The 24895-nt window shown below is 43.5% G+C and overlaps 1 protein-coding gene across 1 annotated transcript in view; it reads left to right on the plus strand.

The window, feature by feature from the left end:
* The first annotated feature begins 12339 nt into the window (after positions 1 to 12339).
* ntrk2a (neurotrophic tyrosine kinase, receptor, type 2a) overlaps positions 12340 to 24895 on the plus strand; it is a 64252-nt gene continuing 51696 nt past the window's right edge. The window contains exons 1-5 of the mRNA XM_028414735.1: positions 12340 to 12869; positions 15238 to 15312; positions 16203 to 16274; positions 16607 to 16675; positions 17272 to 17420. Coding sequence (XP_028270536.1) covers positions 12613 to 12869; positions 15238 to 15312; positions 16203 to 16274; positions 16607 to 16675; positions 17272 to 17420 — 622 coding nt within the window. The 5' untranslated portion in view covers positions 12340 to 12612. The remainder of the gene's footprint in view (positions 12870 to 15237; positions 15313 to 16202; positions 16275 to 16606; positions 16676 to 17271; positions 17421 to 24895) is intronic.

Below are 24895 nucleotides of genomic sequence, written 5' to 3' on the forward strand. Positions count from 1 at the left end.
TCGTTTCATCTCTGCTCTCTACTTATACCGGAGCTCTTCTCTGCTTCGACGCTGGATTGTCTACGTAGTTGGTAACTCGTCAGTTACAGCTTTTCCTGAGAACTAATTCTCCTCATCGAGGATCTGAGCATTCTCAGCCTTTTTCAGTGACTGTTTCCCTCTTTCTCTTTGCCAGGAAACCAACCTGTTTGACTGCTCCTCCAGCCAGCTCCTAGCCAGCCACGCCGAACAGCATAGCCTTTTGTGAACTGATCCCTTTTGGATTCGCCTTTTGTTATTTCTTTTCTCATTAAACTGAACTTAAGCAACCCTCTGCCTCTGTTCTGCTTCTGGGTCCTCTCGTTAGGAAAACCCAACAGAACAATCCAGCCAGCATGGACCCAGCAGACTCGGAGTCATTCGCTCAAGCTCTCAGCGCTCAGGAAGCCGTGTTAAGAAGACATGAGGCCCAGATTCAGGACGTCTCGGACAACCTCCGCAGCCTGTCAGCCAGCGTGAGTTCCATGCTAACCCAGCTAAACCTGCTTTCAGGACGCGTGAGAGACCGTGAGGAGCAAACACCACCTGCTAACCCTCCTTCGGTTGCTGAGCCTGCCTTACCTACTACACGTGAGCCATCGGTTCCTCCCCCTGAGCCTTATGCTGGTGATGTAGGGTCGTGTAACCAATTCCTATTTCAGTGCTCTATGGTTTTTAGTCAGCGACCATCTTCCTATGTTTCAGATGAGGCTAAGGTGGCCTATATGGTTAATTTACTGCGGGGCAAGGCTAGTCAATGGGCTACTGCCCTCTGGCAGAGTGATTCACCTGTCCTTCGCTCTTACCCCTCTTTCCTGGCAGAGATGCGTAAGATTTTTGACCACCCTTTGCAGGGCCAAGAGGCAGTTATACGCCTGCTCGATCTCCGTCAGGGTTCACGTTCAGTTGCGGCCTACTCTGTAGATTTTCGCGTCCTAGCTGTTGAGTCTGGGTGGGATGAATTGGCTCTTAAGGGAATATTTTACAAGGGTCTATCTGATAAAATTAAAGACGAACTCTCCCTCAGGGAGGACCCTGGCCCCTTAGATTCTCTTATTTCTCTGGCTATTAAGATAGATGCTAGGCTGAAGGAGAGACAGAGAGAGAAGGGCTTCGCCCCTCCTAGGCTAGCTTCTCCTCCTAACCCCAGGCTTCCTGCCTCCTCCATGTCTTCTTTACCTGCTCTCCCACCACCTACTGCTTCCTCCCCTCCTCCAGAGGAGCCTATGCAGTTAGGCAGATCCAAATTGTCCCCTGGTGAGCGGCTCAGGAGGAGACAGGAGAACCTCTGCCTTTATTGTGGTGAGCCTGGTCATCTCCTGCCTTCCTGCCCAAAAGTGCCGGCTCACCAGTAGACGAGGGAGTCCTGGTGAGCCATACACCTTTCCATTCCCCTTCTCCAACCTCCCTCACTCAGTTTACGCTAGCTGGTTCCTTAATCCTCCCCCATGTAACTCTGCCTCTTTCAGCTTTTGTAGATTCTGGTTCCGATGACAACTTTATAGACTCAGCTTTTGCCCTCCAAGCCAATCTACCTACTAAACCTCTAGTCTCCCCTAAGGTAGTTAATGCCTTAGATGGCAGGTTGCTAGCCTCAGTTACCCACCGTACCTCCCCTGTTACTCTACTACTGTCGGGTAATCACCGTGAGACGCTCTCCTTCCTCGTTATTAGCTCTCCTGCTTTTCCTATAGTTCTGGGCCTTCCCTGGTTAGTCACTCACAACCCTCATATTGATTGGCTCAGCCGTACTATTCTAAACTGGAGCCCCTTCTGTCTGGCTAACTGTCTCCAAGCTGCAAGCCCTCCCGCTCATTCTCCTCCCCCTGCTGTCTCTGAACCGCCTGACCTATCCTCGGTGCCCCCTGAATACCACGACCTCGCCCCAGTGTTCTGTAAGGCTAAGGCTACCTCGCTCCCCCCTCATCGACCCTATGATTGCCCGATCGACCTTCTACCTGGAGCCACCCTACCTTCAAGCAAGCTCTATAAACTCTCTAGGCCAGAGAGAGACTCCATGGAGAGGTACATCACGGAATCCTTGGCTGCAGGCCTCATCCGACCTTCCTCCTCCCCTGTCGGTGCTGGCTTCTTCTTCGTGGGAAAGAAGGACGGATCCCTCCGACCCTGCATCGATTATCGTGAGTTGAACAATATCACTGTGAAGAATAAATATCCTCTTCCCCTCATAGATCCCTCCTTTGAGCCATTCCATGATGCTAAGATCTTTAGCAAACTCGACCTCAGGTCAGCCTACCACCTGGTTCGCATTAAGGAGGGAGACGAATGGAAGACAGCATTCAACACTCCTCTAGGACATTTTGAATATCTCGTCATGCCATTTGGATTGACTAATGCCCCTGCTGTTTTCCAGGCCCTCATTAATGACATTCTCAGAGACAAGCTCAACCGCTGTGTTTTTGTCTACCTGGATGACATATTGATTTTCTCCCCCTCTCTGTCTGAACACGTCCTCCATGTTCGCCAGGTTCTCCAACGCCTCCTTGAGAACAGACTGTTTGTTAAAGGGGAGAAATGTGAGTTTCACGTGCCCAAGATCTCTTTCCTAGGTTTCATCATCGCCACAGGCCAACTCATCCCTGATCCTGCCAAGATTAAAGCTGTCGTGGAGTGGCCTATTCCCCAAACCCGGAAAAAGCTACAACAATTCCTGGGCTTTGCCAACTTCTACAGAAGGTTTATTAGAAATTATAGTAGAGTGGCAGCTCCCCTCACCAGCCTAACCTCCCCTGCTAAGCCCTTCCTCTGGACAGAGGAGGCCCAGACGGCCTTTTCTAACCTGAAGACTCTGTTTTCTACTGCACCCATTCTCATCCACCCCGACTCTTCTCGCCAGTTTATTGTCGAGGTTGATGCTTCGGAGACTGGAGTAGGCGCGGTCCTCTCCCAGCGGAGTTCAGAGGATCACAAGGTTCATCCCTGCGCCTATTTTTCCCGTCGCCTGTCCCCTGCTGAAAAGAATTACGACGTGGGTAACAGGGAGCTGTTGGCGGTGGTCCTGGCTCTCCAGGAGTGGCGCCACTGGCTGGAGGGAGCTGAGGTTCCCTTTTTGATTTGGACTGACCACAAGAACCTTTCCTACATCCGCTCTGCTAAGCGCCTCAATTCCCGCCAGGCTCGATGGGCTCTATTCCTCAGTCGGTTCAACTTTACCCTGACCTACCGCCCTGGTTCACAAAACACTAAGGCTGATGCTCTCTCCAGGCAGTTCTCACCAGACCCTCCCAACCCTGAGGTGCCGTGCATCCTCCCCCCTTCCTGCATTGTCGGTGCTGCTACTCTGGACATAGAGACTACTGTCAAGGATTCTCTGGTCGGCCATCCTCCTCCTCACGATTGCCCTCCTAAACGGCTCTTCGTCCCCAACCACCTGCGTTCCCAAGTGCTTCTGTGGGGACACTCCTCTAAATTAAGCTGTCATCCTGGAGTTCGCCGGACCCTCCACTTCATCCAGCAACGCTTCTGGTGGCCGAAGATGTCCCAAGAGATCCGTGAGTTTATTAATGCCTGCTCTGTCTGTGCCCGCAGCAAACCTTCCCATCATGCACCTTCTGGTCTTCTCCATCCCCTGTCCATACCTCGCCGCCCCTGGTCTCACATAGCCTTGGATTTCGTCACTGGATTGCCCCCTTCTGACGGTAACACCACTATACTAACTGTTGTGGATCGTTTCTCTAAGTGTGTCCATTTTATTCCCCTTCCTAAGCTCCCTTCGGCCCTGGAGACTGTCAACCTGCTCACTCAACACGTTTTCCGCCTTCATGGGTTGCCTGTGGACATTGTTTCAGACCGGGGTCCTCAATTTGCCTCCCAGGTATGGACAGCCTTCTGCAAACAGATTGGCGCTACCCCCAGCCTCTCCTCTGGTTACCACCCCCAGTCTAATGGCCAGACGGAGCGGGCCAATCAGAGCCTGGAGACAGCCCTGCGCTGCGTCACTGCCCGCAATCCGGCCTCCTGGAGCTCTCAGTTAGCGTGGGTGGAGTACGCCCATAACTCACTCACCAACTCCTCAACAGGTATGTCACCTTTCATGGTGTCTAATGGTTTCCAACCTCCCCTTTTCCCCGCTCAGGAGGAGGACACGGCTGTGCCCTCTGTCCGGGCCCATGTTCGCCGCTGTCGAGGAGTCTGGCGCACCGCTAGAGCTGCTCTGCTCCGTGCTTCCACCTGTAGCCAGTTAAGAGCCAATCAGTCTCGGCAGCCAGCCCCGGATTACCAGCCGGGTCAGAAGGTTTGGCTCTCTTCCCGCGACCTGCCCCTCCAGGTGGCGTCACGCAAGCTGGCTCCACGCTTCATTGGACCGTATGTCATTGACAAAGTCATCAATCCCACTTCTGTTCGCCTTAAGTTGCCCCCCTCCCTCCGGGTCCACCCCACCTTCCACGTCTCCCTGCTCAAACCCTTCTGCTCTAGTGAACTCTGCCCTCCCTCTGATCCCCCTCCCCCTCCCCCTCGGCTGATCGATGGACACCCTGCCTACTCGGTCAAAGAGATTCTGGATGTTCGACGCCGTGGTAGGGGCTTCCAGTACCTTGTTGATTGGGAGGGGTATGGTCCAGAGGAGCGTTCCTGGATCTCCCGCAAGCTCATCCTCAGTCCTGCACTATTGAGGGCTTTTTATGCTAAGCATCCTGACAAGCCTGGTCGGACGCCAGGAGGCGTTCGTTAAGGGGGGGGGTACTGTTATGATATGGGGATTGGGCCTTATTTGTTGTCATGATTGTGCTGACTTCTGTTTTTCTCCCTCCTCTTGGAGGCATGTCTCTCCTCAGAAGTGCTGGGCGTGGTTACCTGCTGGCTGGAGGTTGGCACACCTGCACCTCGTTTCATCTCTGCTCTCTACTTATACCGGAGCTCTTCTCTGCTTCGACGCTGGATTGTCTACGTAGTTGGTAACTCGTCAGTTACAGCTTTTCCTGAGAACTAATTCTCCTCATCGAGGATCTGAGCATTCTCAGCCTTTTTCAGTGACTGTTTCCCTCTTTCTCTTTGCCAGGAAACCAACCTGTTTGACTGCTCCTCCAGCCAGCTCCTAGCCAGCCACGCCGAACAGCATAGCCTTTTGTGAACTGATCCCTTTTGGATTCGCCTTTTGTTATTTCTTTTCTCATTAAACTGAACTTAAGCAACCCTCTGCCTCTGTTCTGCTTCTGGGTCCTCTCGTTAGGAAAACCCAACACAGGGAGGGAAACACAACAGGAAGTAAAACAAACACAATAAAAATGAAACTTTCAAATTAAAACAGGATACACAAGAAAAACAAATCTCAAAAGGCAAGAAGCTAAATGAACCAGAAAACAACTGAGAACACCTTAAAAACAGAAAACCAAGAATATAACAAAACTATAGATCGTGACATCCCTTAAATAAAAGAAGTTAACTGCCCACTGGACCTCTTTTCTTATCCTTTTATTGTACCGTTTCCCTTGAGGTAACTGCCAATGAAGTGTCCTTGAGCCATTGTACAATTATTGTACATTACATTCACTGCAGCAGTTCTCTCTTCTGTCACATGCTGTTTTTTTCCTTTTTATGTCGCTCTGTTTGAATTCAGTATTCAAGCCAATTTCACTAACAATAGAATTCCACAGTTTGAGGACAACGATGTTGCCAGGAGACAAGAAACCCACGTCTTATCAGAACTGTCTTTCACATTATTCACATTACACTGCCTCAACTGAGTTTTCAATGTATCGCCTCTATAATGGTTTTGATTATGATGATTTTTTTCCCCATTGAGTACCATTATGCCCCAGTAAGCCCCACTTGACTGAAACTCCCTGTTTGATCCAGAACTGGTTTCTGTTGAGTCTCTAATAGGAAAGAGACCCTCCCACATCCTGTCACCACAGCGTTTCATCATCCAATCCCAGGCTAGGAAGAATATGGTTACCAAGGAGATGACCAGCAGCCCGAAAGCCCGGTGGAAGTTCAGAACACATGCTGCTATCACCATGGCAATGAAGCCTGAAACAAATTTAGAATTAATATGAATTATCTCCCACAGTGCTCAGAAGACTTTTACTTAAAATCAATCTATTCGTTTCAGTTATTCCTGCATTACATCCTCCAGTTAAGCAGATAGAAGAGGGTGTTAACGTCAGACTGACTGCAGTGCCCCAGAAACAAAATATCAATCTGTCTTTTTCAACTCAATTACTGCACATATCTGGCTCCTGGTGACCTGTGGATCCAGGGCACATTTTGTAAATGCTGCTAAAAGTCTGCTGCATATACAACAACAAAAAGTGACATTCATTACTCAGAGTGCAGAGGATGTGAGTAAAAATACTTTTATACAGCATAGAGGCTGATTCGAGGTGTCAGCCAAAGTATACTGCACCAGAGTAAGGCCTGGCCTGGAGCTGCATTAGCCCTGTAAGTGGATATGGAACCAGCTTCCAGCTTGCTGTATTGCCTGAATCAGTCTCTGTTAATCTTTGTTTTAATCATTATTATTTATTAACTCATGATATATACAAAATAAAAACACAATAATTTCAGCTTGCTTGACCACATCAATAACCTGTCATGTTTGTGTGATGTTTGCTGCATGTTTGTTCCTCTCCCTCTCTCCTCTCTGTCCTGTGTACCTCTTCTTCTCTCCGGGCAGCAATCAGCAGGAAGGTTCTCCCTCATGAGCCGGGTCCTGCTCAAGGTTTCTTCCTGTTAAAAGAGAGTTTTTCCTGGCCACTGTTGCTCATAAGAGAATTCAAGCTGGGTTTCTGTAAAGCGCCTTGAGACAATTCTGATTGTAAAAAGCGCTATACAAATAAAATTAAATTGAATATGGCCTGTGGAGGTCTGTGGAGGCAGTACCTTTAATTTCTCTGAAATTGTGCAGAAAGAGTTTAATTCTGCTGCCAGTATATTCTACAGGATTAGAAAGACCAACAGGACTGAGAGCTTAGATAGATGAAGCTGGGGTGGTGGTAATATTGAAAACCTGTTATTTTATGTATTATTTTTAGATAATTAGTCAATTATTATTTTACATTAAACAACAAACAAACAAACACTTTTGTCCTATTTTTGGTACACGTAGCTAATTGCTGCATCCTTACACTGTACATCATAATGTCTGTATAAGTACAACAAATCATCTTTGAGCTTTCCCTTTACGGTACTTTACTTGCTGATTTAATTTAATCAGAATAATTGCAAGGGTTTGCTTCATGAAAAAGAATTATACGATTCATACACATTTATGTAAAAAGGCCAATATTAGTTATGTAAATCAATATAATGTGTTGTTATCTTTTGATTAATAAAAAGAGAATCACATTTACATTAACATTTCTACAAACAAATGCACTGAGATGTCGCTCTTTTTCTAATAACAATTACAGCACATGAAACAGCAGTAAATGAAACAGCAAACATGCCAAGCCCTCAAGTAAGACTAGAAATAGATGTGTTTTCTGTCTACTTAAACTAATCTTACATGGCTGCAAGATCAAAAGTACCAAATGAGGAAAAAAAGTAGTTATATTACAGATACATATTGTTTTTGATAAAAATCTCAATGCTTATGGAACACAAGTGTGAATTTAAGTGGTTACCTAAAAACTGTTATCGACCAAAACAAGAGCCTCTAACCCACTTAGGGTCCTCAGTTACACTTTAACAGGTGTTAACAGAGTAAATTTACCTGCTGCTAAAAGCAGGTATGTAATCAGGCCAATCTGCTCTTTGTGTTCTTCCAAACATCCCTGGAGTGCCTCCATTTTCTTCTCCAGCAGGCTATAACCACACAAAAAAGGAGGAAGATGAGGGGCTTAAATAAGGAGAGAGGACATAAATGATAGATCAAAGGGACAAGAGAAAGCCTGGTGGTTTCTACATCCTCACAGCACACATGAGATGTTGTGTGTTCGGCAAACAACAACAAAAGAAAAAAAAACTTTTTGTCTTGTTGGTCTACAAACACACTGTCCACATGTGTCTGATCCTGTTCCTGTCACACAGACATGTCAGTTTATATTTGGGGTGTGTGTAACTAAAACTGGTTACTTTTCCTTTAATCCAGGCATTGAACAACCTATAAGGTCGTTCTACGTCAAGTTCATAGGCCTCATTTCCTTGTTTGTTATTCTGCATATCTGTTATATTCAGCTCCTTTCTCTTATTCAAGCATATATAGCATTATAGGTACAGTGTTTGTAATTTGAAATAATGTAAAATTTAAAGGTGCTGAGCTTGTATCTTTCCTGTAATGATGCTGCCTCTATCTGCACCTTCATGTTTTACCAACTGCCATTAGAGGGCGCTAGAGTATAATTTGTCAGGAATAAAACGGTGGGAATGTAAAGATACTCTGCACATCAATGCAACGTCCAATCACAGTACAAGAAGGAGTAATAAAGACCCTTCGACCAATTTTGGAAAGAAATCTTAAAATCAAAAGTTTCAGATAAAAAGAACATCACTTCCAAAACCTGTTACTCAAAGTTATTCTTAAAGGTCTAAGGGCTTATGGGCCCCACTACTGTTTTTAAAACTTTGATGTAGCCAATCCACATGTTAAAACCATTAATCAACCCTGAGCCAACAAGTTCAATGAAACAAGGACAAAGCAGGGAAATCGTTCCGACAGACTCAGGGTTGTTCATCAATAGATCTCATGCCAAATCCCCTCACAGTTACTAAAGGAAGTACGCTGACGCCTGTGTGATATTTTCTGCACATACTCACTCGCCGTTGCTGCTGTCCCAGTCATGAACCTGTGTTACTCATAGCTTTGGGGTAAAGCAGCATACAAGCCCCATTTGTGGGCCCACATGAATAAATCATAAAATGTTCTGGGTGGGTTTTCTACAGGTACTTCAGCATCCTACCACATTCTAAAGACAAGGTGACCCTAAATTGTCCATAGATGTGATTGGTTGTTTGTCTGTATGTTACCCTGTGATGGATTGGTGACCTGTCCAGGGTATACCCTGCCTCTCACCCGTAGATAGCTGGGTTAGGCTCCAGCCCCCTGTGACTGTGCAGTGCAGGACAAAGCGGGTTCAGATGATGGATGGATGGATGTTTCAAATGAATGCATATTTTTCTTGTGTGAACCTAGTGATCACATCCATCCATCATCCAACCCGCTTTGTCCTGCAGTGCAGGGTCACGGGGGGCCCTATATCAGCTCTCTACGGGTGAGAGGCAGAGTACAGCCTGGACAGGTCACCAGTCCATCACAGGGCAACACACAGACAAACAAACATTCACACTCACACTAACAAGCATGTCTTTAGATATTTGTGAGAGGCAGCCAGAGCACCTGGAGAAAACACTCAGGCACAGGGAGAACATGCAACCTCCACACAGAGGGGAACCTTGTTGCGACAGTACTAACCACTGCACCACCATGCCGCCTCCTAGTGATCACACGATATACCTAAATGTTTCTAGCAGCAGCTGTGACCCAACAACAGGTGGCTGTTATGTAACTTCACAGGATCATGTTACTCAAAAACAGGTAGTTTGATGCATATGAGATTATACAATAAAAAGTCATAATTATGGGTGGGTGTGCCATTTTACTGGCAAGAGTGATGTTATCAGCAGATATTAGCCGTAAAATAATAGATAAGCATCTGCCAATAAGGTGGAGACATCTGCAGACACTGATGTGTTTCCTGTGTGTGCATCAACAATGGTGTCCTGAGGCTGGTGTAAAAGAGGGACGACTACGTCTGCAAGTGTCTGAAACTCGGTTGTTATTTACAATGATAGCTCAGTATTAATGAGGAAGAGCCAACTGGCATTCTTTCAACACAACAAATTTAATTAACCATCTCAATAGGTTAATTCCACTATAGGGAAGAATGAATTTGCAATTAAATGGCGATTGCAAAGAGCCCAAAAGGAGTTAAAAAAAAAATCAGATATTGGCAAAAATTCAATATTGTGCATCCCCATCTTGATTATAATGCAATATCAGGTGACTGAAATGCAACAATGAGCACCTTTTTTGTCAAAACAGACACATTATGTCTTAATGAATATTTGATTAATTAATCAATCAGCCATCACTGTGAGACTGTATAACTTTTGGACATTTGCCACTAAAATCAAACGTCACATGTAAAGTGACTCTGAAGAAGAATTAGGTAGCTGTGAGCTCAAGGGTTGCTCATCAGTACACGGACACGAAGCAGCAGTTATCACACAGCCAGAGGCAGGTCTGCACAGTAAGATGCCAAGCTGCTCAGGGAGCTTGGTGACGTCATGAGAAAAAAAAAGCAGCCATCTACACACTGAGTCAATATACTTCTCAATATTAAAGAGAAAATCCACTTTCAATCAAACTGAATTATTTATAGTTCCCCCACATATCAGATTTGGTTTGTGTTCCGTTTTACTGCAGAGATACGTACCAAATCTAAGAACTCCTGCTTACAGACAACATATCACTCAGGATTCAGGTCAGAAAACTTTAAAGATGATCACCCATAGTGTCTGTCCAGGGAAACCTGTATTTGAATCTGATGAGCAGCAGCAGTCATTGTATGTATGGCACAGATAATTAAATAGTGGTGATTTGTGCCGTGCAATTAACTCATCAAACAGGCTGCATAATGTGAACAAGAAGCTAAATATGTGTGGCATGCTATGATAGGTGCACGGAGCTGGATAAAACACATTGTGACTGAGGCTTTGTCTGCAGACGACAGACTTATACAAGAGGCTGATTACATGTTTAAAATGTCAGAGACCTTTAACACAGGTCACAAACTCTGTCAAATTTCTAAAGGAACAAAGAGTAATTGGAATACTCTGTCAGACTGTGTTTGTTTTTATATTAATTGGTACGCCCACATTGTTCTGTGCAGAATGTGTACACCACGGTTTCTGAGGCAGGCACCCACCAGATTGGTTTGCACACAGACGGGGCTCCATAATTACGCTCCTCTATTCAGTGGCACTGCCTGTGCGTCAGCACAAACGTCATATTAGAGCTGCACATGGGGACAGGACATTGGAGAGGAAAGGAGAGAGGAGAGAAGAGGAAAGGAGGAGAGGCTCCTCAAAGCTGTGTGTGTTGGGGATGTTGCTGCTCACAGACAGATGTGCTGTCATCCTCTGTCTCTCACTCACAAGGTGGAAGATGGAAGAGAAGTAGCTCCATTTGTCAACAGCTAAACGGCGATAAAGACAGATACACTCTTGTGTTAGAAATGCATCCAGCAGGAGATGTATAGCAGCAGAGTGACAAGCATGCAGCCTCCACTCTAAGTTGACATATTATTGATTCAGTTCTGGTTTGGCTGGGAAGCTCATGTGATTATGAAATATGGTCTAATGATTTAATAAGGTGACATTTGCCCTAGTACATCCCAGCTAAAGACTTGTCAATGGTGATTGCGCCCCCCCCTCCCTCTCATGTGCTGCTGTACACTTCCTCCTGTGTGTGTACTGTACAGCGTAATCATCTATCAGCTCAGTAACATGTCACATGTTGTTTAATGGGAAACCTTTCTTTCTAATATGAGACTTAAAATCTGGCATCTTGAGTGAATACCTCGGAGGCAGGGCTTCATTCAGGCAGCTTTGTTCTTCATTGATTAACTGCATACAGGTTCACACCCACCCAGCATAACAGCCAGATGATAATTATGATGGTGATGATGATGATGATGCCCGTGTTGATGAGAATGATTATGACAATTAGAATCTACAAATTGATAGCTCCTTATATCTCATTTGCACAATAATCAGAAGCCATGCAACCTGATAAATGCAGCACCCCACCCACCACCCTCCGCCCCACTCTGTCACATAAGGACGCTCACACCTCCTTCAAGGCAAGGCCAGTAAAGCTTGTCACAGACTGTGCGCACCGGGAGGAACTTCAACCCTGGATGGCACAAAACAGATGAGGATTTATAGCCGAACTGAAAACACACATAGACTACAGCTTGCTGAGGTGCCCTTGAGCAAGGAACACTTGTGCTCGGCACCTGACTCCCCCTCCCCGAGACCTTCCTGAAAGCAGAGGGACATTTTCCTGAGGGGGATCAGTGGTGTATCACGTTATACACGCTCCACTGTGAAGCTGGTACCCGTCGCGGCGACGGTGTTAAGGTGCTCTTACTGGACTGGTCGTTTCTGATGCATCCACCCACCCACCCAGCCAGCAGCAGCAGCAGCACCACCAGAAAATTATCCATCTACACGCAGAGAACATTGTGTTGAGGAGGCTCCGGTCAGTGCCTGTCAGCTGAGAGAGAGAGGGAGAGAGAGAGAGAGAGACTCCTTGGCACACACTGCACACACTGTGGCAGTGAGATTTTGACTGACTGGCGGACTGACGGGGGATTCTGGAGGAAACGCACGGGGAAGGGACGAGACGCTCTCCTCTTTTTCTTTTTTTCACACCTCTGTCTGTCACCGCTGAAGCAGCCGATGGTTTTCTAGCTGCTGCACCGCCTGCATCTGTACCCACCACCTCAGTATCGGAGTTTCCTTTTATTTCTTTTTCCCCTTGATTGGCCGAACCGGGCTGATCCCAGCCAACCTGGGCCGGGCCGTGGGGCTGTTCAGCGAGCCTTATAGCTGAAGTTGGCACCCGAGATGAGCGTCTTGAGACCCTGGAGCGGGGCTCTCTCCTCGCCGGGGAGTAGATCGTGGCGGTGCTACTGGTGGTGGTGGTGTTGGGTCGTGGTATTCGGGGTGGCGGTAGGCTCTGGAGATCCGTGGATGTCCGCGGAGGCTTGCCCATCGTCTTGTACATGCAGCGGCAGCAGGATCTCTTGCGTGGATCCCGAGCGGGGTATCAATGCATTCCCCGTTCTTCAGAGCGAGGCGGAGATGGAGAACATCACCGACATGTGAGTATCCCTCAGAGGCATCAAATCCATGCGTAATGCGTAAATATTCACATTTATTCAGCCTTTATCATTCTATCGTGGCTACGTTTTCCACCACTTTCCAAATAAAGGAATGGCATCATTCATCCATCCTCTGCCACTTTGTGCCTGGAGCTGTAAGAGCCAGAAGCGGCACACATTTCCCTTATGTTTGGCACTTAATCTTCAACTCACGCACAGATTTAGTGCGTAATCTCAAACGAACTTCTCTTTAGAAAGAAATAGAGTCTGTGCATTTGTTCGGCGCGGGTTTTGCTCAGACACGCATCATGTGTAACCTACATTGCATAACGGACTCACTCACTGCCATCGTGGGGGCACATCAGTCTTCCAGCACCGGTCGTGGAAACAGCCCAGTTAAAAAATTACTTTATAATCTAAAGTCTTTAATCTGAGAAACAGACAAAGCCCAGTCTGTGTGCTGGTGCGTGCGTGTGTGCGTGCTCGTGTCCGTGTGTGTGTGTGTGTGTGGTGAGACAGGCACACTCACCAGACACCACAGTCCAAATATTAGCACAGACACTTCCCAAGATGGCTAATATGAGTGTATTTAAATGATCCACACAGGCGGAGAGAATCGATGCTGCTGCAGACATAAAAGCAACATTTTCCTGGGCAGAGTTAACATTTTGCTCTCTTTTGGGGAGGTGGACTGCTGATGACACCAATCTCTGCCTGCATTTACATAAATTGCACCATTATTTCTTTCCACTGATAATTAATATCACGTCATCCGGCCTAGAAATAGTCTGATGTTACAGCTTAAGGAAATTAAAGAGGAAATTAAAATTATTTTGTAACAACTTGCTCTGCAGAGATAACAGCCTTGTTGATAATGACTTTTGTCAGAGATAGACAATCTTTATAGGCGGCCTTGGAGAAGCCTTGGACCCTGTTTAAATGAGCCAGCAGTCTGCTGAAAAGCATTCACTGAGTGCTTGGCTGATGTAAACAGACAAATTACTGATGACCGTGCGACGTCTAATTCCAAACGACCTTGCCAAAAACAGAGAAGACACACACACACACACACACAGATGGGTTATCATGTCCTCAGTCTGTGTTAATTGATCAGACATCCTGATTTTATGACATCTACTCCAAAACCTTATTGTCCACAACTGAACGTGCTGTCAATGTGAATGGGTTTATGGGTGTGAAAACTCAAATGCAGTTTGTGTTGTGTCACTTCTTGCTGAGTCAAACAAATGAGCATCTGTTTGAGGAGGTGGCTCAGTTTAATGAATGCATGACAAAGACAACATATTATGATTAACATGTTAGAAACAACACAGAGTAATGTTTATATAAATGCATCAGATAATAACATAATAATGACATTAACACAAAAGAAAAATGTCTAATGCCAGCGCACATATGTGGGTGCAGCTTAACTCCTCCCCGCTCATTAAAACAGACAGTGAAGGGTTCATTACACCTGATGAAAAACCAGAGTATATTGTGCCCACTCATAGTATCTGGCAACAGCGTTCTTATTCAGTACTTAATTTAGATGTTTAACTGCTGACATTGACCTAATTGTTGATTTATTGTACTTTATGAATCTGTTTGTCACAATATATTGTAATCGTTGTAGAGGATCACAGATGTTTATGAAAGAGTGTGCTGATAGTGGAGCAATTGTAAGACTTAATAGTGTGTCGATTTTAAGCTTTTATGGAAGGAATATACTTTGATTGCAACTTTTTCGTGCATTTTATTAGTTATTTGGATATTTGTGTTCTTTGACACTGTGACTACATGATATAATGTGTGTGGATGAGCATGGAGACGACCTTGTAAAATGTGATTTTAATGACATTTGATCTAAATAAGTTTCTATTTTCTTCAGTTTATGACCTGAAAAAAACATTTATTATATTTTATAACTTTGTTATATATTTAAAGAGTTTTGTTAGACTGTGTGCAGGACAAAGTGCGCCTGCTCTGAATGTCACAGCTTGTTCCCTCAATAGCAGAGATTGTTCTCTGTTAGCTCTGGAGGTTTTGTTTAGCTCTAAATGTTCTCAGATATCCGATCCCTGCAGTATCTGAAAAGTACATATACTGCATTTCAGAACTTGTTCACACTGTTATATTCATTGACACAAGGGAGTTGAGTGCAATCATCTCCTGCTTGGCCCTTAAACACAAAGAGGTTAAGTGCTTTGTTCAAATGCTGCAGGAAGAGGCCAGAACTTTTCTGTACATCTGCTGCAGAGTCCATTATTTTTATATGTGGGCTTATTGTCTTGCTGAAATGTTTCTGTTTATGCTTCCCTTCTGGTAACAAATGAGTCTCCTGACACACACTTGTTTCTCCTGACAGTTACATCGCAAACCAGAGCAGCTTCTCCTCCATCAACGACAAAGACCTGCACTACTACAAGAATCTCAGGAACCTGTGAGTGCTTAATGGCTGTATATACATGACCAAGAAAATCACTTTGACCTGTACACACAAACACAACAGATCGCACACATTTAGTTTACATTTGCTTCTCTGCTGCTATGTACGTAAAAAAGATTATTTGTGCTTTAATTGACCCAAATCCATGAATTTCATATGAGGCATATATGTTTTAAACAATCCTCCATCCATGTCTACTGCTTCAACTCTAGTTTGACTGTTTTTTTATCAGTGTTCCACAGTGTTTGCTCTGCTAAGGCTAATCTCATTTTATTTCTTAATGTAACAAAGAATTGTCTTCCGAGAAGCACTTACTCACACATTTAAAAAAATGTGTTAAGTGGGCACTACAGAAACCTCATCCAATATCCCATACAGTAAATTAGCACAAAGCACATTATGCACTGTTAGTATATGCTTTTAATTGTGGTGGACCCAGTGGGAACCGGAACAGAAAGGAGAGGAATAGTAACTACTAGAAGTAACTATCCAGTGTGTCTGAGAAACACACTATCACACAACTGCACTGTGTCTAATATCACGTCAGTCCTATAATGACTTCACTTAGCTCAGATACAGTTTTTACTGGTGCTACTCTTTTATACATCAGGCTAAAGGCAAACCAGAGATGTATGACATTTAATAAGTCTTAAATATCCATGAAGAAGCTGGTGATTTATCAAATACTCAACATGTGCTTTGTCAATCAGAAATAAGGCTTTAAAAAGAACAGCATATGTGGCCAGGTCGTGCTTTTGCTTCATATTTATCCTCCACTAGGACGGCTTTCAACATGCAGAGCTGCACAGAGACCTGTTAGTTTTGGATAATAATGCTGTTGTTGTGAGTGTTGTCTTGTTCATGCTGTGTTTGTTTTTCATCAGGACGGTGACAAACAGCAGGCTAACGTACGTCTCAAAGCTGGCCTTTCAGAACAACTTCAAGCTGCAGTACCTGTGAGTACATACTTTCTACTGACATGTCTTTTCTATGTGTGATGCAGAATTCTTCACAAGCCTTTGTATTTGATAGTCATGTTTGAGATGGAGACTAGATCACTTAACAGGACTTATAATTGATTGTCAAATCTTGTTACTGTGTCATCATAATTAAAGTCTGATTATACTTAAACAAGGCTTCACTTAAGGTTAATTGTCTCAGTCCTTAGAGGGGAAATCTTTTAATGAGAACAATAACAGTCTTATTGATGTACATGGAAACAGACATGTTTGTTGCTGATGCTGTGTTGTGGTGTTACACATTTTCTGATGTTCCATTTAATTTCCAGGAATCTGAAAGATAACAACCTGTCATCACTGTCCTGGAGGATATTCAAACACCTCAACATCTCTTATCTGTGAGTTCAGAGGGGCCTTCTCTATCAATCTGTCTATCTGTGTCTGTCTGTCTGTCTGCTTTACCTTACAGTCGCTCAATGTTTAGATAACAACGGATCTATAGTACTGTAATGGCAGATATAGGTGTCTGTTTTGAAGATTAAAAATTGGTTTACCGCTCCCATCAATATTAGAATTTCCTGGAGCCAGAAAATATATAATAGAAGACCGCTGTAGGCTGTGACACCTGTCACTAAACCCAAACACAGCCCCAAACGCTGCCTCTAATCTGACTCATGTGACTGTAATGAATTCAATATTTTTACACTGACTGATACATAAATAAAAAAGTTATATGTCTAAAGGCAGAATTTTCTTACAGTCTATTTTAGTTTGTTCAGATTATTTTTCATTCACAGTTAAAAGGAAACTGCATGCTAAATGAGAAGCAACATATCATCATTACCTCTGGTTTTTGTTTTAGAGGCTCCTCTGTTACACTGGTAGAACTGGTTTAGCTGTTTCTCCTTGTTTTCTGATTCTCAGCAAAAAAAAATGCCAGCTTCCTCACAGGACTCTTATGTGTGTGTGTGTGTGTGTGTGTGTGTGTGTGTAGGATCCTGTCAGGGAACCCTCTGCACTGCTCCTGCGAGAACATGTGGATCAAGCTGTGGTTAGGAGAGGAAGCAGACACTCAGGAGCTGAACTGCATTGAGGATGGAGGAACACGCAAGCCACTGTCCAAACTGACACTACCAAACTGTGGTAAGGACACACACACGCACACACAGAATGCATGGGACTGGAAAAAACATTGAGAGCAGAGTGCAAAGCGGTGAAACACCTGTAGGAAAAAAAGCTAACTTCCTGTACCAAGCTTTTTCCCAATCTTGGTTTTGATTCTGTGTTTGTGTGTGTGTGAGACACATCTTGTTTAGCAGCTTTATAAAACGTTGTATTATAAGTTTGCTATGTGTTGTATCAGATCTCTCAGGGTGTGTGGGGTCTGAATTACTTGAGAAAGTGAGGTTTGTTGTTGTTGTTGGTGTTGTTGTGGAGGATTACTGCACAAAGACCACAGTTGCACTGCACTGAATGCACTGAATGCACTGACTACAGCCTCTGCAGTAATCAGTGATGCACTACCTGCTGGTATGTGAGTTTACAGGCTGCAGGCACAATGATGCATACACTGTAGTTCACTCACACACAGCTCTGCTTAGCTCTTACTGTAATTTCCCCTGACACTGTGCAGCGCAGAAAGTTACAATGTCTTACACATGAACAGGCAAGCAAATGACCAAATGAAAGCGAGCGTGCACAGTGAGAACGTCGCCTTCATACCAGCAGTTTGGTCTCTGCTGTGTGTCACTAAAATGCCATCTACACTAAACGGGCTGATATATCTTTGTGTCCTGTAGGGATATTTCTCATATGACACATGGATTAGCTGCCAGGCAGAAGAAAAATGTGTGATATACCAACTACTGTGTGTGTGTGAGAGAGAGATGGTGGTGTCATAGCCTGGTTAGGGTCATCTAAGGCACTTGTGTATAGGTATGGAAAGGTCTGCGCAGGACATTATAGAAGCAGCAAGATATTACACTTAGAAGGAAAATGTGTGTAATTCAACACACAGATGACATCAGTGAGTCTTAAAGATGCTGAGTAGAGAAAATTCACAGCATGTATCGCAGTAAAATGAAGTGTTGTAAAGACCATCTGCACCATGTGTTCTACAGCACCGTGACCTGCTGTCACACACCAGATTTCATTTCCCTTTTTTTCTCTAAATCATCATTTTCTCTTTATCTTGGAAAAATATGCAATGAAAACTCAACTGCAATAGCAACAGGGACATTTTATGAGGGACATATCCACAGATTTAATTAAGGAAAAAAAAAACAGACCTTTATTTGTTTGAAACACCTGAAACTTTCTGCAGCGATTACAATCACTTACTAGTGTGAAGCTGAGCTGTAATGTCACTCCAGGACATCCATCCACAGACCACAGGCCTTTTATGTTCTATGTTTATGGGAGTGTTTATCAAGCTTAAATGTATAAATGTCAGCACTTTAATTGACACTTTATTCTTTTCCACTGCATGAATTTTTCATGACTCTCTCTATTTTGGACACTCTTCTATTCATAAACAGGGTCAAATTACAGCTTGCCCTGTCTCTGAAAGTCTGAGTCTGACCTGCTCCCATTCTTGGAAAAAACAAAAAGCCTTGATTTGTTGGTTTTTAGAACCACATATTTGGCTGAAATTGAGATTTAATAATAATGTAGAGCTTGAGCAAACAAACAAAAGTCAGGACTTGGCCTGTTGTAGCCTTCGGGGGGGAATAAGTCCAGTCAGTTCTAGTTTGCTTTTGTAATGTGAGAACATTGGCGTGTGATTTAAATTGATAAAACATGCAATAATAGCAGTCAAAACAGTTTCATAAGCCATGAATTGAAATCTAATCTGATTTTTAACCTAATAAACCAAAACAAAAAGTATTCCGCCATCTGCTTTGTTGACAAGTAAAACGATCTGCTCAAAAATAGCTCGGGGCAATCGGGACGTTTAGGACACAAACAATAAGTTAGCTCGCAGGAAGCTAACAATGTCATTGATAACTCCTATTGATCTGTCCCCTCTGCCTCCCCTCCATTAGCAGAGGTTATTTTTGGCATTAGTGCAGTTACTGCAGGGCCCCCCAGAGAGGTGGGCAGGGGACCCCCTGGCAGAGTGACATATGAGTAGGAAGACATGGTGGGGCAGGGATGCCAAATAATGCCCCAGGGCTAACAGTGATACACCAAAAGACCTCTCAGACTGGCCAAACTGCGGGCCTCCCCCTCTTTCTCTCTCTTTAGTCGTCACACATTTCCCCTCTCATTTTCCATCTGTCTGTCTGCTTCATGTGTGTCCTTCCGTCTGTATGTCTGAACATTTCTGAGTGATATTATGAGGGAGGCACAAAGGAGAGGAAATGCCCCATGATGCCCTCAGGCTGACACTGATCTCTCAGGCCAGCCTCATATGTCTGTCTGTCTGTCTGTCTCTCTCTCTCTCTGTGTGGACTGTTTACTGTCAGAGCTCCACCCAAAGAGGCTGCCAAACACACACTGTTCCCACTGCTGACTGATACAAAACTTAACTAAGAAGCGCTGCTCTAATGTTACTGCAGTCCTGTGCAATATGAAAACACATATCACTTGGCAAAAATGTAGACGTTTACATTGATTAATACAACAGCAGAGCCATATAAAACTTATAAACTCTTCACTCTTGTACAATCCACTTTTACAACTCCATCTAAGTAGAACGATTACTTTAGCGACTCGCTTGTCAATGTGAGCATAAAGACACTTAAGTGTTTCCAAGCATCCTTCTCTTTACATTTTAAGTTTCTGCTGAATGCTCCAAAACGTGAATAACTGAAAGCAGCTGTCCTGAGCAAAGGTGAGTTTCTCCATGTGCTGCAGGAAATGACAGCAGATGGATTACCAGACCTTTCCAGGTTTCATCACAGGTGCACTCTGTCTTCATCTGTCTCCCCCTCTGTTTGCCTGTGTCTCTGTCAGTTCATATGTTTGGCCGGATCAACACTTTTTTTCCTTCTCTCATTCTCCATTTTTGTCATTTGATTGTTTTGCTAAGTTATAATATAGTGTGATATTCTCTCCACTTTTCTGGTGAGATAAATTCACACTCTTCTATATGTAAAGATACAGCATGTAGGCACATGGCACCATAGACCGACCAGAGAGGCCAGATGGCTCCTCAGTGCGTGTGGGCAGGAAATGCTATTCACATTGTGTGAATTTCCTATTGTCATACAGGGAGAACACTCAATTACAGGTTAGATAACAAGAAATTTCACACATAGCTGTAATCATAAATTAAATCAGCACAGACGTTAGGACACCAAACCTCAGTATGGACGGACTGAAGCAGTTTGAATGTGTTTGAAGTGTGTTAAAAAGTAATGCACATGACGCTCTAGCTATGTTAGTGTCTCCTTTTTTGGCCATGCAGCAGTCATTTAGGAGGGATTAATGGGGACAACAGAGCTCAAAACAATTTACAAACTCTTCTTTATGGGAAAGAGAACAAAGTAAGTAGATAAGTTGTGTGTGTAAAGTTAGAATACAACTTGTGCATAGCTGAACCAGCTGAGTCTCAAATTTAAATGATGTCCATCCACCCTTCATACTTTACTTCAGTTCAGGCAGTTTATGAAAAGAGATATGAGGCTCAAACAAGAGCTTTTATTTCCTTTTTGTCACATTTGTCCCAATCCATGGCGCCAACTTTGATCATGAGTTAAATATTGACACACTACTTTTCCTGTCTTTGAGATGAAACTAAACACCATCCATCACCAGAGAAGTGCTGAAAGTTGATGCCATATTTTAGAGTTCATGACAGCTGTATCCATATTTAAATTATATAAAGTGATTATTAAGTAAAGGGGAGGCCACTTTAAGTGAAGGGTGGATGCACCCAACATGTTAGCCCTACGGGTTAGTTAGGTCTGCAAAAACACCCGTCACCTGTGTCAGCCTAAGATGTCTATGTCCATATATGTTGTCAACAAACTGCGTCATTAAGATGCATAATGTCTGACATCAAATATACAGTAACTGATTAAAAAGAGAGATCAACACCCAGGAGTTAAAACCTTCAAACAATCTGATGTTACAGTCGGAGTGATCCAGGTGTCAGTTTGATTGACTGCCATCTTCAGCAAGAGATCTGCACTCAGATGCAGATTCTGCATTCTTTTGTAAATCCCTTTCACAATTTCACCGTGTATGAACACCAGAACAATACAGATTTTGATTTGTGTGACTCTCCAACACAGTTCCTCCTCTCCTCCTGTCTGATTCCACCTCAACACCACTACCTCTGTGGTGTGAGAGGAGAGAGTTATGTCCTTACACACTCTAAACATCAATATGTAGCTGCCTATTGTGGCCCGCAAAAATGAGACTTCCAAAAATGAAGCATGCTGTGGCGCATTGTGTGCAGGTTTTAGAGAGCGGTGGATGTTTTCCTTTTAAATTTGAGCTGTGAGCAGTTATTCAGTGTCACATCAGCTGGGCATATCCCTGACGCTGTGCTCGTAATTCACAGCCTGTTCACGGTACACGCTCCAGGTGAAAGAAGGCAATCTGAATTCAAGAAGTCAAGGAGTGTCAAGGACTCGTACGCATAACTAACATAATGTATTCTGCACGCATTCATCCTTCAAGGTTTGATAAGTGAGGTTTTCATGGTTACAATTTTACCCACCTATCTACCTTTAAAGTCATTGTTTACAGAGAGCTCCCGCTTTGACATTTCAGATACATACATCTAGAAATAAAAAGCAAGAGGGTAAAAATTTTAGAGGCAAATAAAAGTCAACTAAAACTAAAATGTGAGAACAAAAGAGATGTTAAACTAGAAAAAAATGTCTTCTAGGGACAACCCAAATTCAACAGGCTGTTCTCATCAGAAACATTCAAAAATCCAGAAGCAAATACAACATACACTCAAAACCAAGTGCAAATGAAGGCCAGATGGAAACAAAGGTAAAACACCAAGATGCAGGAAACTCTAGAACCTCAGAGGACAAACACAGGGGTTTGGCATCACAGACTAACTGACAAAAAAAAAGGGGAACACAAGGCTTAAAAACACAAGGCTAATAGGACACAGGTGAACACAATCAGGGCCGGGCAGGTAATCAAAGATGGGGAGCAAACCCAAGAGGAAACAAAACAGACAGGAAGACACGAGGAACTTCAAAATAAAACAGGAGATAATATAAACAAAGCCAGGAAAATAACCGAGACATGCCAAGTAATACAAAAACCAAAACCAGGGCTCATGACACTAACAGTGGAAAAAAACGAGAGACAAGTGATGGTTCATGAAGGAGAAATGGTCAATGGTCAAATGAGAGCTGAAAAAATCAATTTTGCAGGTACAAATACAACTTTACAATACCGGAACATAAGAAAATAAGGTCGCACAATGCCATGTTACAGCATATACACACACCGATGATTATGACCGATTTGCAGATACCGATTCCAATCTGATACCTTTTTCTAATGTTTTTAACAAGCGTGAATTAAAATATTATATATATATATAGCGTGGCCCTCCAAGTTAAGCTAAACATTTACATGACATTTTACATTATACCGGACTCAAGGATTGTTTTTTGAATGTTTCGGGGGACCAGTTGCTTAGATTTAAACTCCTGGAAATTACTATGACCTGGATGAAAAAGACATCCACAAACCATTTACACGAGAGTTTAAGCCAATAAATCGTATTGTGCCCTTGTACAAATGTATTAGAATTGAAACGTGGCAGATAGTTACAGTTTCCCAATAAAACATTGCAAATTCTTCAGATAGCTAAGTTTGATGCTATAATTTAAAACGATCTGTGAAACTGTAAAACAAACATAATAAAGAAAAGTATGTCAGACTTCGTTAGTTCCTTTTACTGTCAATACATAAACACAACTGAAATCATTATTTATGCCACGACATAAAGTGGGAACGTAGCGATTAGCGCTACGCTAACATAATATAGAAAAACCCATTAACAGGCTAGCGCATTAGCATCAGTCGCGCTTATAACACACAACCGATTAATCAGTGAATCAACGTGGGACAACATAACAGGTAAGTCGGAGAAATAATTAACACAAACAATATTACTCACAGATTATGCCCTTTCAAGGTACTGCAAAATAAAATACAACGACCGTGAGTGGAGATGACAACTTGACAAAGTCTGAACTACAGGAAGTCCGCAGGGACAAACAGTGCGGCACCATAAACAATCCCCCGACACTCTTAAAGGGGCGGCACCAATCAGATCGGATGATTAAAGTTTTATTGTTCGATATCAGATTCTGAATATCGCATCGTCCATTCCTCTAATTTAAAACACACAGCAGCACTTTACAGGACAATGTAAACTGTACTGACTCAGACATGTGACATTAAAACCTGAATTACATCAGTGGATTACACACAACACATCCAGGTGTTTCCACGCAAAGGACAAGGGATCTGATGAGTTCAAATTACTATGAGTCATATGTCACAGGCTTCTCAGCTGGCAGATGTGAGTTCTTCTAGGATTCTTTGCACTCATGTGTTCATCATCAAAGCATCAAAATGAGGCTTTTTGGAATGGAGTTAATTCCTCCACTTCAGTTTTCCCAGATGGAGGATGGAGAAGCTCTGCTCAGACTTGTGGTAGCTCGTAGCACACACATGCACTGCAACCCTGAAATATTCCGGTCATCACCTGGAGAAGCTGTATGTGTGAATGCATTTGTTCAAACCAGCCTGGCCTGACATTAAACTGACTTTATCCTGCCAGATCCCTAGTACAAAGTCAAACAGAACAAAGGGAGCTCATGTGTGAATAGAGCAGGTAAATGTTAGGAGAATTAAAGTGAGTGAGTGGGTGTATTGAAGATGTAATGATGTTATACAGAGTTTAACTGCTTTGTACTCAGATTTTTGATTCCCAGTGTGAATATCTGTCAATTATTTAAATATAATAAAAGAATTGAATTGGCAACGCCAGAATTCTGTAATATAAATTAAAAGGAGGCAAAATAGACCATTGAACTCCTGGCTCTCTCCCAATTGTTAACTCAAAATGGGGCCTTGCCAAGATGCCTGCAGACACTTGCCTATTAACATTGCAAATTCTGTTCAATAATGAAGGCCATGTGACACAACTGAGCATGATTTGCCAGACCAGGGGTTGGGGCTTTCCTGTTGAAAAACCACGTTTGTCTATCTTTCTTACGTTTGCATATACATCTGCCTCCTTGGCTCCCCCTCTGCAGACACTCCACTGCCAGTATTTTTCATGATGTTTCACCACTAGCTGCAGGTGGTCTGTAGCACAGGCCAGACACTGATGTACGTAATGCTGAAATCGTTCCACATAATGACTGGTGTGTTGTCACAGACACAGGCTCACCCACTGTGCTAATTACAATAAATTCCTCTTCAGTCTTACTTGTTGATTCTGAACACATCCAAGCAGCTGAAGGATTACAATCACTCACAGTGTCATGCATGGTTTGAGTACCAAAGCTGTGCGTGTAAATAATTGAACATGGGAATCATTTTCTATGGAAAGACACACCATGACTGTAGCACTTACATCAAAACCAAAGTGGGTTGATTTCTTGGCTTCAGTAGGGCCAGGG

Source organism: Parambassis ranga, chromosome 9 (genome assembly GCF_900634625.1).
Source record: "Parambassis ranga chromosome 9, fParRan2.1, whole genome shotgun sequence".
Taxonomy (NCBI): domain Eukaryota; kingdom Metazoa; phylum Chordata; class Actinopteri; family Ambassidae; genus Parambassis; species Parambassis ranga.